This window comes from Lactuca saligna, chromosome 4, assembly GCF_052625555.1.
Source record: "Lactuca saligna cultivar CGN05327 chromosome 4, ASM5262555v1, whole genome shotgun sequence".
Classification (NCBI taxonomy): Eukaryota; Viridiplantae; Streptophyta; class Magnoliopsida; order Asterales; family Asteraceae; genus Lactuca; species Lactuca saligna.
This window is the reverse complement of record NC_136420.1, coordinates 296,870,468-296,884,210: the sequence shown is the minus strand read 5'-3', so window position 1 is coordinate 296,884,210 and position 13,743 is coordinate 296,870,468. Positions and strand designations below refer to the sequence as shown.

Sequence of the window (13,743 nt, the reverse complement as noted above, 5' to 3'; positions counted from 1 at the left end):
ATCCTAATGCATTACAACATAAGTAAAATGGTGATTTCATTGCAAAAGAAACAACATCATCGTACATAGTGACCACATTGCCTTTACATTAGCTTAAAATACAAACCAAAAAAAACCACATCATGGACCACCTAGAACAACACCACCACATACACCTTGCACTGCAACAATACCACCTCTTAGACGTTACACCATAATAAAAACTCTTGCTCCTTATACTTGAGTTGGAACAACTTTTACTACTACTTCTTCCATTTGTTCTACGTCTCTGTTCCACCCATTGTGCAGTCTCTGTTCCACCCATTCTGCAATTGTAAGAGCAAAGTCCTTGTACCACAGATTACATAGTACAAGATCCACCCAATTAAAAGAATTTGCAATCCTTACTTGAATCTTAGATAACCTGAGATTAAAGAAAGAAAAGAAACTAAAAGATGAAGAATTTCAATATTTAACAACTAACCCTATAATTTAGGCATCCAATGAATCTTCTTCTAGGATTTCATATTTTGCATGAAGTACACCTTCCAAACGGGGTCACCATAATCACAATGTGTCCTTTGAGGGCGATTGAACCTTCTCACTGCCTTGCTTCCAACAGATAAAGAAGACGACATTCTCAGCTTTTCGTTTGTGAAATACGAGACTAGGGTTCATGAAGGATTAAAGGTCTAGTGCTTAAGTAAGGTCGAAAACTCCACATAAGCCTCTAATTTAATGAAACAATTGTCCACGTAAGCTTTTAGTGTCACATCACAAATAAACCGATTCCACCCGCAAAAAAGGGCAATCGTGTCAATAAATCCCGGTAATTAAGACTTGAGTATAAAAAAGATAATATACATCCATATCAAATCAATTAAAATATTAAGACTTTATATATCCCATTATAAAAACAATAAAATAAAAATTTTGAAATTTTAATAATAGCCATTTTGCAGGGTTCGATGCCAAATGAGGTTGTTATTTCATAGGATCCTGCCAAAATTAATTTATTATTTTGATTTTTATTTAATTTTTTAAAAAATAAAAACATTAAAAAAATATATTATTTTACTGGTTTATTTATATTTTGCATTATCCAATTATAATTTGTGTACGTATATTTGTTATGATCCGTATAACGTTTTAACGGTTGGCAACTGATCCCCTATAAAACCTCTTTGCTCCCCTCGTCCCCTGTGTTCAGATACTTTCCACTCCTCCAAAGCAACCCACCAACACACACACACACAAAAACACATACACACACAGATGTCTCGTCATTTCAGGATGCTCGGAGGTCAAAATTCATCCACCACCGCCGTCTCCGAGCAACAGCAGGACCCCGCCAATGTCGACTCCGACTTTGTCGTCATCCTCGCCGCCCTTTTATGTGCCCTAATCTGCGTCCTCGGTCTCGTCGCAGTCGCTCGCTGCACCTGGATCCGTCGGATCTCCGGCATAGTCATTATCGGTCGTACAGACCACTCTCCACCAGCGGCAGCAAACAAAGGTCTAAAGAAAAAAGTCCTCAAAGCTCTCCCGAAGCTCACCTACTCCACAGAAACAATGGCGGAGAAATTCCCCGACTGCGCTATCTGCTTGACGGAATTCGTCTCCGGTGATGAGATCAGAGTGTTGCCGAGGTGCGGACATGGTTTTCATGTCATGTGCATTGACACTTGGTTCGGATCTCACTCCTCGTGTCCGTCTTGTCGCCAGATCTTAGTAGCTCCGCCGAGATGTAAGAAATGCGGTGAAGTTCCCGGCGGTGAATCCACTGCAGCTCAGACTGCGAATCATATATCAACAAATGCTTCGATCGACAGGTTTTTGCCCTAGCTTGAAAACTACCGATTTGATTCATTTCAATTTGTAGTTAGGTTTAGAACTGTACAGTAATTAATTAGGTGAAATCATCTTCAAACAAACATGATTATCCTATATAACTACAGTTTATCTGAATATGTGTGAATTTAAACTGTAAAAACAGGAGATATTTTATCAGCTTCATGATTTTAATCACAATTTAACTTGTTTGTATGCTGTAAAGATATATTCTCTCTGGTTTATACTCGACAGACATTCCTGTTTGTTCCTTTTCTTTGTCCTTTTGGTAAAACAACAAATAATTGAGCTTCAATTGCAAGATTGATCCCATTAAATTGGGATCCAATGATCAATGAAACTGTAGTGAGTGGCTGAGTGCATGTGCATCAAACATACTTTTAAAATCGAAAAATCCTCACCAAGAACTCGAATCAGTTCAAATTTGGGAAATGAAATCTTCATGGATGCATAATTTTAGGGTAATTGTTTATCCAAAAAAATGATGAATCTTGTATATGTGTGAAATTGACACACTCCACACGCAAAAGATTGATAAAAATCATTCATTCATATTGCATGTGTATATAAGTGTATTCTTTTACACCACTTCATCAATAAGACAAATACTAGTGGAAAGACCTAATCTGTTATTTTTTTTGGAGAAATATAATGTTTGACTTGTTATGTAATTTAATAATAAGGTGCATGAGTTTACATTATTAATGTTATTATATAGTGTCGGTAATTAGAAAATTATATAATGTATACAACAAAATCAATAAAGGGACACAAGTGGTAAAAGAAAAGCTAATGAAATTACCCAAAATATGTTGATTAATTTGCTTCGATAGTTGTAAGATTGTGTAATTACTTTCTTTGAAATTTATTTGCTCTCTATGTTTATGAATGTGCAAATAATTCTTAGGATGATTTTAAAACAAATGTGTATTAAATCACACAACCTCTTTTGGCGTTCATGTAAATTTCGTTGAACATTAAAATAAAGTTGCCAACATGTTAATGTAACTAAACGACTGAAGTTCGAAAGAAAAGGTTGTTTTATGTAACAACTTGGAATAAAGAGGACCGCTTTTTCTTGGATGGAAGAAATATTGATTACCGCTTTTTCTTGGATGGAAGAAATATTGATTAGCAAAGGCTGTATTTAGTGTGTTACACCTAGCTGATAAGTTAGCTACACTAGCTGATAAGTTAGCTGATTTTTCGAATTTTTTTAAAGTTGTTTGCAAATCAAAGAGTAGTTTATAAGCTAGATTTTTAAAAAGTTACTTAGATAGTTTTTTTTTTTTAATATATTTTTTAATTAATTATAGAAACACATTCATTTAAAAGTTCTTTTATATCATTTTGTATGTTTCAGCTAGCTGTTCGTCTAGTTTTACCAAGCATCGTTTTTTATCGGCTATCAGATAGTTTTTCAGCTAAAAGCTAATAAATCAAACATGGCCTAAGTGTTTGGAAAATGGTTTGGAGTAGGATGTTTTTTTTTGAAAAAATTACAAAAACAAATTAGGACGTTGAGAAAAATAACCGTTATAAAAGAATAAAAGAATGGAAAAAACGAATTTATTTGCATTTTGTAAAAATGATTATCATGTATGTATCAAATCTAGATTCCAATGTAATCATCATTTCAAATCTTAGACAAGCATTGCTTGAATGTTATAAATGTTTAAACACATTAGCTAATGTTAATATAAAGATCTAATCTACAATTTATGAATACATCAAACACAAAACTAACACTTATATTAATGAATTTCTCAAGTTATACCAACTGTCTTATCCCACCTACCATGTTTTTATCATATCAATTTAGCTAACTCTATGAATTCACCGGAACCCTTACCATCCGTACCTTTTATAAATAAAATAAATTTTGGTTTTTATCTTATTTATTTATATAACCTTGCAATGGTATTGTTGTGAAAATTGATGTTTGTATGTTTCTATTATAAGCAATAATAAGTGGATGTGATTCTTAGTTATGTTATTTATGGTAGTGTCGTAATTTTCTAAATAAGGAAAAATTCGCATCGCCCAAGTTTCAATTGGACAGAAGCTTGGAATCATATGATTTGAGTTATGTGATGTATGAAAATCTTGATACTTAGGAAATTAAGACTAATTCCTTGTTCACATAAGAATGTGAGTCAAGTGAAGGACTAGAAGATCTAATACACATTGTTTTGTGCTAGCCAAGTTTGCCACAACTAACAAGAAGGTTATTCGTCATATTTACTAAAAGATTAGTAAATGTGGTTATGCTTACAAGATTAAGCGTGATTCTGAATCATTGAAAAGTTTTAATGAATGGAAGAACGAATAAGAAAAATCAATAAGGCAGAAAGATAAAAAGTTTATCCAATCTAAGAAGAAGGGAAAGTACTTTTGTATCATGTTTTATGATCGTCTTAGTGAATGATAGAACCATATCACAATTCATCCTTTAAGGACATCTTAGTGCACCAGTATGGCTAAGAAGAGGAATCGGGAATTGTTGAAGTGGTTAAGTCAATAAGATGAATCGTACTTCGTTCCAAAGTCGAGTCTTAGAGTCGTACTCCAAGATTATGACTTGAGTGATATAATCTTAAGTAGGAATGTTCTTACACTTGCATTTTTTGATAAGTTGTGATGTCTTGGATAAGACAAAGACCAACCAATACAAATTGTGTGTAGATTTTATCTTGAGAAAGACACACACTAACTCTTGAGTATTTGTTTGTCAAGAAATGTTTCTTGATCAGAGAACCTTATATGTCAAGAGGTCAGTGGGAGTCTTAAGGATCTTGAATAGCTTCAAGAACTAATCAAGAGTAAACCTATGGTACATCACTAGCACACGACTTGAGTTTTACAATCCATCGTGTTGACATAATTCTTATTTCTGTGCCAATTCTGACAAGTTGACCGTGCATGTAAGTTCTACGAGATCTCATTTGATAGCATAAAAGCAAAGCACCATGATCAAGTGAGAGTTCATTGATTGGTATGGGTGAGCTGCTGATCAACTTGGAAGCAATGGTGGGTACTCGTGCTATCATGGGGCAAGAAATTAAGATTAAACAAGTTCATTCCATATGAGTTGAATTTGCCACAAACATTGTCTTATGATTATGATAAATTCACATGGATAGGAACATATACACCATAAAAATCTAAGTGTCACAATCACTAAGAGAGATTTTGAGAAGATAGCGATTGTATAAATTGCATTCTCGAATTCGATTATGATTACAACATCTTTCTTCATAGTTCGAATTGTGAGATTGGGAAACTAGTTTGAACATTCGAGACTTATTTCTATAAGTTCTAGAATTGTTTAGACACACGTATGGGTTATCTAAGGAAAGGTGTATGAGTTTGAGGAGCTCAGATAAAGGTTTATCGAAGCATCTGGTATTAGAAATATGAACTAAGGAAGTCAATAAGTATTGATATTTAGAAGTCCAACTGTTTTCTAAATATGTGTCAAAGCTAGTGGGAGCATAAGTGCTACTAATCTCTGCTACTCTCATCCTAGGCTTGCCCTAGGGAAAATTTTGACTCAACCCAAACCAGTCCTCAGTAACTGAAGGCCTCCTTGTAATGCCAATTACCCATCACTTGAATACCATCACATATGACGAGGCTCAGATAATCCTTCGAGTATAAGACTCGTCCCTACAACGGTTAGACTCAGACAAGAGCTACGCACTAGGACCAAATCCATCACTCTGAGATTATTCGACCCTGATCACATGTAACGTGACGTATTCACCTAATGACTAACTCCCATCACTTTGAGTCCCACAAAGCACAAAGCAAGAAGCATTCGGGCACAGGAAACTACTCAAGAAAATCTATCCTTATAACGATAAATTTTACTAGCATACAATGCTAAGCTCATACTATCAGACATAACCTAAATATGCTATCCTAATACTGTCTACTCAATACTAGCATGCAATTCTCATAAAGCTAAAACACATACAAAAGGCACATAAGGCATCCTCCTAGATCCTTAGTCCTATTCTAGCATTCTGTTCTACTGAAACTGAAACTGATAATCAAAACATAAACTTGTATGGGTAATTTAGGAGTTCTTACTTGAGCTCAGCTGATCGCATGCACCACACCCTTTTCTCTTTCTCAAAAACTCTTTTTTCTTTTTAAGTTTCTTTCGAAAACATTTTTCGTTTGAAAACCTTTTACCATTTCCTTAGTTTGAGTCTAGTCGTACCCGAAAGTGTGCCTGAATCCCTCAAACCAAGGCTCTGATACCAACTTGTAATGTCCCAAAAATACAACCCAAAAATTTTTGTTTTAAAACATAACTAAAACCATAATATATAAATGTCATATAATAGCCCATGAAGCATGTATCTCAAAATGTCATATCAAATGGATCAAATCAAAACTGTATCAAACATATAAAAATATCTGAGTAAAACTCTCAGGATAAAAGCTGTAACTGTGGTGTGTGTCATGCCATCAACCCGAGCTCTTCCCCTTGCTAGTGGAAGTACCTGAAACCAAAAATGAAACTGTAAGCACGAAGTTTAGTGAGCTCCCCCAAAGTGCCACATACCAAACAATAACACATAAAGCACATAGTGGGCCTTGCCCACTGCATTGGACCGAAGTCCGGAAACTAACCAAGGCCTTGCCCTCTGCATCGGACCGAAGTCCGGAAATTGCATCGGACCGAAGTCCGGAACTAACCAGGGCCTTTCTCTCTGCAGCGGACCGAAGTCCGGAAACTGCATCGGACCGAAGTCTCGAACTAACCAGGGCCTTACCCTCTGCATCGGACCGAAGTCCAGAAACTGCATCGGACCAAAGTCCGGAAACTGACTGAACATAGCATAACATAATCATAACTACTAAGATAATACATATACTGCATATTGCATCGAACCGAAGTCCGAAACACATAACACGAAGACATGCTTGAATCACAAAGACACCAAGCACACTGAACTACTGCATCGGACCGAAGTCCGGAACTACTTCTAACTAAACGGGCCAGCATTGTGGTCGTAGACCCGTTCCTACTGGAAGGAAACTCACCTCGTAACGCTGGCTGCTGAGATGCTAAATCTGAAACTGGCTGACTGTTGCTCTGGAACTCCCCGACTAAAATCTCATAAACACTAAATCAGATACTGATAACTATTCTCATGGTAAAATGACTATTTTACCCCTAGTCAAAGTCAACTTCCTGGTTATAGTCAACTTTTAGTTGACCGGACTCACCGAGTTGGGTCGCCAACTCGCCGAGTCCCTAACACCTTTTCTAATCCTCTACTCGCTTCAACTTGTCGAGTTTGGTAACAACTCGACGAGTTCTTCTTCCATACTAACGTCCAATCTAACTTCATCCGACTCGCCGAGTTGTATGAACAACTCGGTGAGTTCTCCTTCATCATATGAACACGTCCAGTCTATGACCTGCTGAGTTGTATGAACAACTCGTCGAGTCTGTTCTTGAGACAAAAAGATTTCCTTGGACTCGCCGAGTCCAGAATATGGACTCATTGAGTCCGGAATATGGACTCACTGAGTCTCCTGCATGCCATTACTATACAGTCAATTCTAGTCAACTTCAGTGCATCCAATGCATAAATCTGAGTTTCTAGGGCTGGTTTTGCACATAAAGTTTCCAACTTTACGTGCATGCACACGAGAATAGGGCTAAAACACCAAAATCAGCCAACACTAAGCACCTAGGTTTTGGAACAAGGCTATATTTGCATAAAGGTAGCTACGTAGAGTTCCTAGATCTCAATAACATCCAGATATGTGGTCTCCATCCTAAGGAGAGCTCAAATCTCGAGTTTGAATCATATAAAGCTCCAAAAGAGACATAAACAAGCATAAAAGAGGGTTTAATGGAAGAATAAACAAGGTAATAACTTTATTACCATAATATGAAGCAGATGGAAGCTAGCTCTTGGATCTCCTTTCTCTTCTAATGATCTTCTTTCCTTCCTTCTCTTCTACAACTCCCAAGCTATCACAAAACACTCAGGCTCAACAATGGGGACTAGGGTTTACAGAGGAATGCTCTAAAGGGTGCTGGAGGATGGGGTGGGAGGCTATAATGACATTTAAATAGGGTATAAATGTTGGGATTTAGGGTTTCTTCCAGAGAAGCGAACTGGTCGAGTCCGGAATATGGACTCGTCGAGTCGCCAAATAAAATGCGTGCAAATCCCATATCTACCCGACGAGTCGGGCTATTAACTCGTCGAGTTCCTCTTAAGGAAGGAAAATACTATATTTAAATCACATACCAGAAATGGGACGTTACAGTGTTCCTGGTGTTATATCTGTTAGAGCAAGAAATAAAGAAGCTTTTTGTAATAAGTACGTTGCATATTTTAAGCATTATTTTATAGAAATGCAAATATGTTATTAATATTCCCTGTTGTTATTAAATGTACTTATTGTTAAAGGAAAATTGCAGTTAAAGAGAGAAACTGCTAGGAAATTGATGGGTTTTAGTCATAAGAACATCCTATGTGCTCATACAAACCCTAATGCTTGGATCTAGGTTTCTCATTGTACATGCAAGTTATCCAAGACTATAAACCCTAATTCTAGCATGCAAGTGATCATATTAACATGAGTATAGGTTTAAGATCATACCTTGATTGTTATGTAGTAATAACAATCTCAATTCCTCCTTGTGTTGACTTTAGAAAGCTTAGAGTCACAAATGTCACTCCTCTAATGGTTCACAAACACCAAGAGCAAGAGGATGAAGAGGAGAGAGGATGGAGGTTGCCCTAAAACGTGTGAAACCCTAGAAGGATGCTTAGCCACATTTTTAGGTCATAAGGGATGTATATATAGTTAGGCTATTAGGGTTATCTAACAAGGAAACCCTAATTTGGATGCTTAAGCCCTAAGCAACCCATGCACTTCACTCCTTAAGGCCTTGGACGATTTCCTCATGGGCTTTCCCATAGAATTCGTCCACTCCTTAATATAAGGTAATCCATAGCCCAAATTGCAATAATTTTATAATTACAATTCCAGTCCCTTAAGTTTAATTAATCTCTTTTAGTCACAAAACTAATTACCAATTAATTCTTGACTAATATTAATTAAACAATATGATTTCTCCTTTAATATATTATTCTCATAATATATTAATAAATCATATTTAATCATTTCTCTCCATAATTCATCCTATCAAGTTGCTTTGGTGAAGGCAACCCAAAAGGACCATGCACCATCGGGTCAAGTACATACCAAAATAGTTATGGACTTAGACACTAATCCAACAGTCTCCCACTTGGATAAGTCTAATAACTATTATGCGTATGACTTCAAATCCTGATCTACAATCGTAGATTTCCAAAGCCGTTGTCAACTCTGATCCTATCAGATACGCGTGTTGTTTAGATAAGGGATTATATATTCCTCCATTCTAGATATCGTATGAGATATGATTTCGAATCATTATCTTTGTACTATTTCTCGACTTTCGATTTATGACGACTGACTAATTGAACAAATCAAATTAGCCCTAGCCCGGCCGGGCATTTACGTTTGTCATCACTAAATCATCGAGGGGCCCAATGATATCGCTTTTATCCTACTTTGGATAAAAGGAACGGATAAACTTTGATACAATTCTTGCTTGTACTCACTCACCGAATCACACACAACAATATTTTTTATGACCCCAAGTTACTGGTGCTTTTACATATTATCAATGTGCAACCGATTTGCAAGATATAACTCACACATCTCGGTTTCAAGAATATAAGATGTTATCGTCTCACCAATCACTCATGATACAATTCATGGAGTGATCCAAGTGAGCGTGGGTTTAATCCAATGCTCAAATCTTATTCATAAGCACTCATAAACGTTGCAGCAAGCATTTGCTTATGTCTAATACCCTTTTAGACAATCCACACACCAATTCATGACAGTCTTCATTTCATATCTACTTCCAACATATGAACGACTGTGGCTCGTTCGAATAATTTGACTGTTCTCAACTAATTAAATTATTCAGGAAGTCAAAACATGCAAAGTGAAACACAAGAATAATATTAATCCCATATGGCCTCAAACTTTGAGTATAAATAAAACACCTTTTGTTTATCACCATATCGATTACTCATTATTTGTCGTTTCGGGTAATCAACTTCTTACTTGAATTATTACTACACTTGTCCCATGCTCCTAGCATGCACACAATGTTTACCTATGGTTCTTACTTTGTGAAATAGATCAAATTGAACACATTTCCAATCATTCTCATTTCACAACTCCTAATCCTTTTTCATAAGTGTAAGAACATAAAATTCTTGCTACTTATAGAATATGCTAGATTCTAACAGTTTATGCAATGATCCTTTTGTAATGTCACTGCACCAAAGTCACAAAGACTATTGTTAATAAAATTACAAAGTCCTCTATCGAAAATTGTTACAAGACAATTCCTTAGATATGATGTCTCTCACTCAAAGTACATTCCTTTGAACATCCTTTTGCATAAAAGTTTCTAATCTAGATATAGATTTTCAATATTTAATTCCAAATATGGACACGTTTCCATATTTTTCATATGACAATTCATTCTTAATAGAATCTTTTTCTATTTATAATAATATCGATATGGTCCATCTAATATGGAAACATTTCCATATTTTCCAATACTATACTTCCAACTACTCACAAGCGATCAATCCTCGGCGAACTTTGGATTGTCCTTTGATAGTTGTTTAATTATTTTGGTCAAAAACCGATTCTAGTCCTTTTTCCCTTTAAATGCGCTAAACATTTGGAAAATTTTAGAATGGTCAAATATTAAAGCATTTGCAATCGATCCTATACCCGAAGCGTATGGGACACGATGCATAATGTTTTATTTGATATGTTCTCAAAATTCGAATTGTGAAGAGGAATGCCGTAATCATAATCGAAATTTTAAGAACACACTATGTACCTTTGACTAAATTTATCAACATTTCTCAACCTAAGCCTTTAGATTTTAAATGAAGCATAATATTCTCTCCCTTAATTATAGCAAAACAACTATTCCATCCTTACAACTTTGCAAAGAATGACTCTTGTTTTCTATAATTAATATTGCCAATTTGCAATACCTTTCTTAATAATCATACAATCATAACATTTATGCTCCCACTATCATGATGATTATTATAAAACATAACACTTATGCTCCCACTAGCTTCGACATGTATTTATAAATATCTTAACTTTCAGAAAAACAATGTCTATTGAATTTCTTAAGTCCATGTTTTTAATACTTAGTGCTTTGATAATCTTTTATCAAAGCTTCTTGAACTTATACACCTTTGCCTTAGATAGTTCATATGTGTGTCTAAACATCTAAGACTAATTGCCAAACCTCACAACTCAAATCATGGAAAGGGATACCGTAACCATAATCGAATTTGAGAATGCAATTTTACAATCACTATCCTTTTAAAATCTTTCTTAGTGAAAGCATTTCCTCACAATCATTTTCATGAAGGAGGAAATCTTATGACACTTAGATTTAAACGGTGTATGTGTTCCTATCCATGTGAATTTGTTAAAACCAAAGTTTATAACAAATTCAAACTCATATGGACCGAACTTTCTTAATCTTGATTTCTTGCCTTATGGTAGCACAACTGCCCACCATGTCTTCCAAGTAGTTAAGCAGTTCACCTTTGCCTATCAAAGTACTTTCCATTGATCAAGGTCCTTGCCTTTTGCGCATTCAAACGAGAACTCATAGGACTCATATGCACAATTAACTCAATTGGAATGGCATAGAAAACAAAATAGTGTCAACACGATAGGTTGTAAACCTCAACTCGTGTGCTAGTGATGATCGATAAGGTTTATTTGATTTGTTCTTGAAACCTTTCAAGACCATTAAGACTTCCACTGACTCCTTGACATATAAGATTCTCTTTCCAATAAACATTTCTTGACAATCAAATATTCAAGAGTTAGTGTAGTTTATATCAAAACGTAACACTTTATAAAATGGTCCTAGTTAGTATTTGTCTTATCCAAGACATCACAACTTTCCACATTTGATGAATGTTAAAAGCCTTCTTAATACTTGTCACTTATTGCCACAATCTTAACTTTAAGACTTGTTATTGGAACGAAGTATGATTGACTTTTTGATTTAACCATTTCTTCAATTCTTGATTCCTCTTCTTAGACATTCAGTTGTACTAAGACTTACTTAGAGGATCATTTGAGATATGGTTCTTAATCATTAAGACCTATCATAAAACATAAAAGGTACTCTCCCTTCTTCTTAGAATGGAGAACCTTTTATCTTTTTGCCTACTTGATTCTTCTTATTCGTTTTGCAATTGATTTAAACCTTTTTAATCAATTCTGAATTACACTTAATCTTATAAGTATAATCATATTTACTAAACATTTAGTAAATCGTGACGAATATCTTTGTTACTCTTATGGTGAACTTGATCAACACACAATTTTGTGTGCTCGATCTCCTAGTCCTTCACTTGACACTTTATCAATGAATTAGTCTAATTTCCAAATATGAAATTTCTCATTCATCATGCAACCAAGTTGCATGATTCCAAATTTCTGTCCAATTAAAATTTGGGCGATGAGAAACTCTCCCTATTTGGTAAATTTTCGACATTTCCATAAATAAGAATCATATCCATTCGTTGTAGAAATATGAAAACATCAATTTTCATAACGATTTCATTGCAAGGGAATAAACAAATAAATAAATAAGTCAAACGAAAATTTATTTTATTTATAAAAGCAGCGGAAAACAATTGTCCTTACAATTCAAAAGGAAAATTTCTAACAACTCTATCATAACTATCTAAGCTCAAAATCTAATCTTCAAATTTATGCGATCGAGATCCATTTCTTTGTGATTAGACTCATCTTGCTCTATTTCATCAAGCTTCCTTTCCTTTCATCGATCCTACAAAACATTCTAATGCAATCTTATCACATTATGTATCATGAATCAATGAATAGGAACTTAATCGAGTTAGATAGTGGATTTTGCCTGAAGCGCAACCATACACTTTGACTCTCCCATCTTCTGGACTCTTCAGGCTCTTTGGGCAGACTTGTATCCAACGCACTTTCTTTTGGTAGCAAAGGCAGGTCGGTTCTCCTAGAACGTCCTCGGAAGCATGGTCAGCTGACTTTCCCAACAAATACGCTCCATTGCTTCGCCAAATCATTTCTGATTCAGCAACAATGAGCATGTAAGTTAGGTCAATGAGGTTATTGTCATGATCCATCATATAATACTTTCTTTTGAACTCATTATATGATTCAAGGAGTGACTGCAGAACCCAGTTCACAGCCAACTCATCGGGAAATGACACACCCAACATAATCAACCTATCGATGTGTGATTTCATTCCTAGAATGTGGGCACACACGAATTTACCATCTTCATGTTTCATTTCCAATAGGGCCTTAGTGATATTGAACCTTTCAATTCTTCGATCTTGTGGGTTAAGGAGAACAACTGGAGGAGGTGGAGGAAGTGAAGAATGATTTCTTGATCCTCGATCGAATCGTGGAATACCATCTTCATGTGGAATGCTTGTTCCACGGGATTTGGGAAGACCATAGTTGTCGAACTTTGACATCTACAACACGGGAGAAAACTAATTCAAGTTAGTTGATTGATTGAGTCCTTAATAAATCACCCAAATGAGATATTAAGGCTAGGACCCAACACAATACGCCACAACCTAGAAAAGGGATGTCGTAATCTAGTTGCAAAATATTTGAAGGTAAGTGAATGACGATTCACTAATTTTTCACCATGAAAAACGAAAAAAAAATTTAAGTTTTAAATTTATGAAAACTCCTAGATTCTTTGAGATTCATTGAACATTTTAATGGCATGTTTAAATCTCG

The 13,743-nt window shown here is 35.3% G+C and overlaps 1 protein-coding gene across 1 annotated transcript; it reads left to right on the top strand.

The window, feature by feature from the left end:
* Positions 1–1,158: 1,158 nt before the first annotated feature.
* Positions 1,159–2,034, top strand: LOC145043833 (RING-H2 finger protein ATL8-like). The gene has a single exon (XM_078992596.1). The coding sequence runs from the start codon at positions 1,255–1,257 to the stop codon at positions 1,822–1,824; it is 570 nt and encodes a 189-aa protein (XP_078848722.1). The 5' UTR covers positions 1,159–1,254; the 3' UTR covers positions 1,825–2,034.
* The last annotated feature ends 11,709 nt before the right edge of the window (positions 2,035–13,743 follow it).

Excerpts from the sequence above, each read along its gene's own strand:
- LOC145043833 (XM_078992596.1), top strand. The coding sequence starts at position 1,255 with ATGTCTCGTCATTTCAGGATGCTCGGAGGTCAAAATTCATCCACCACC.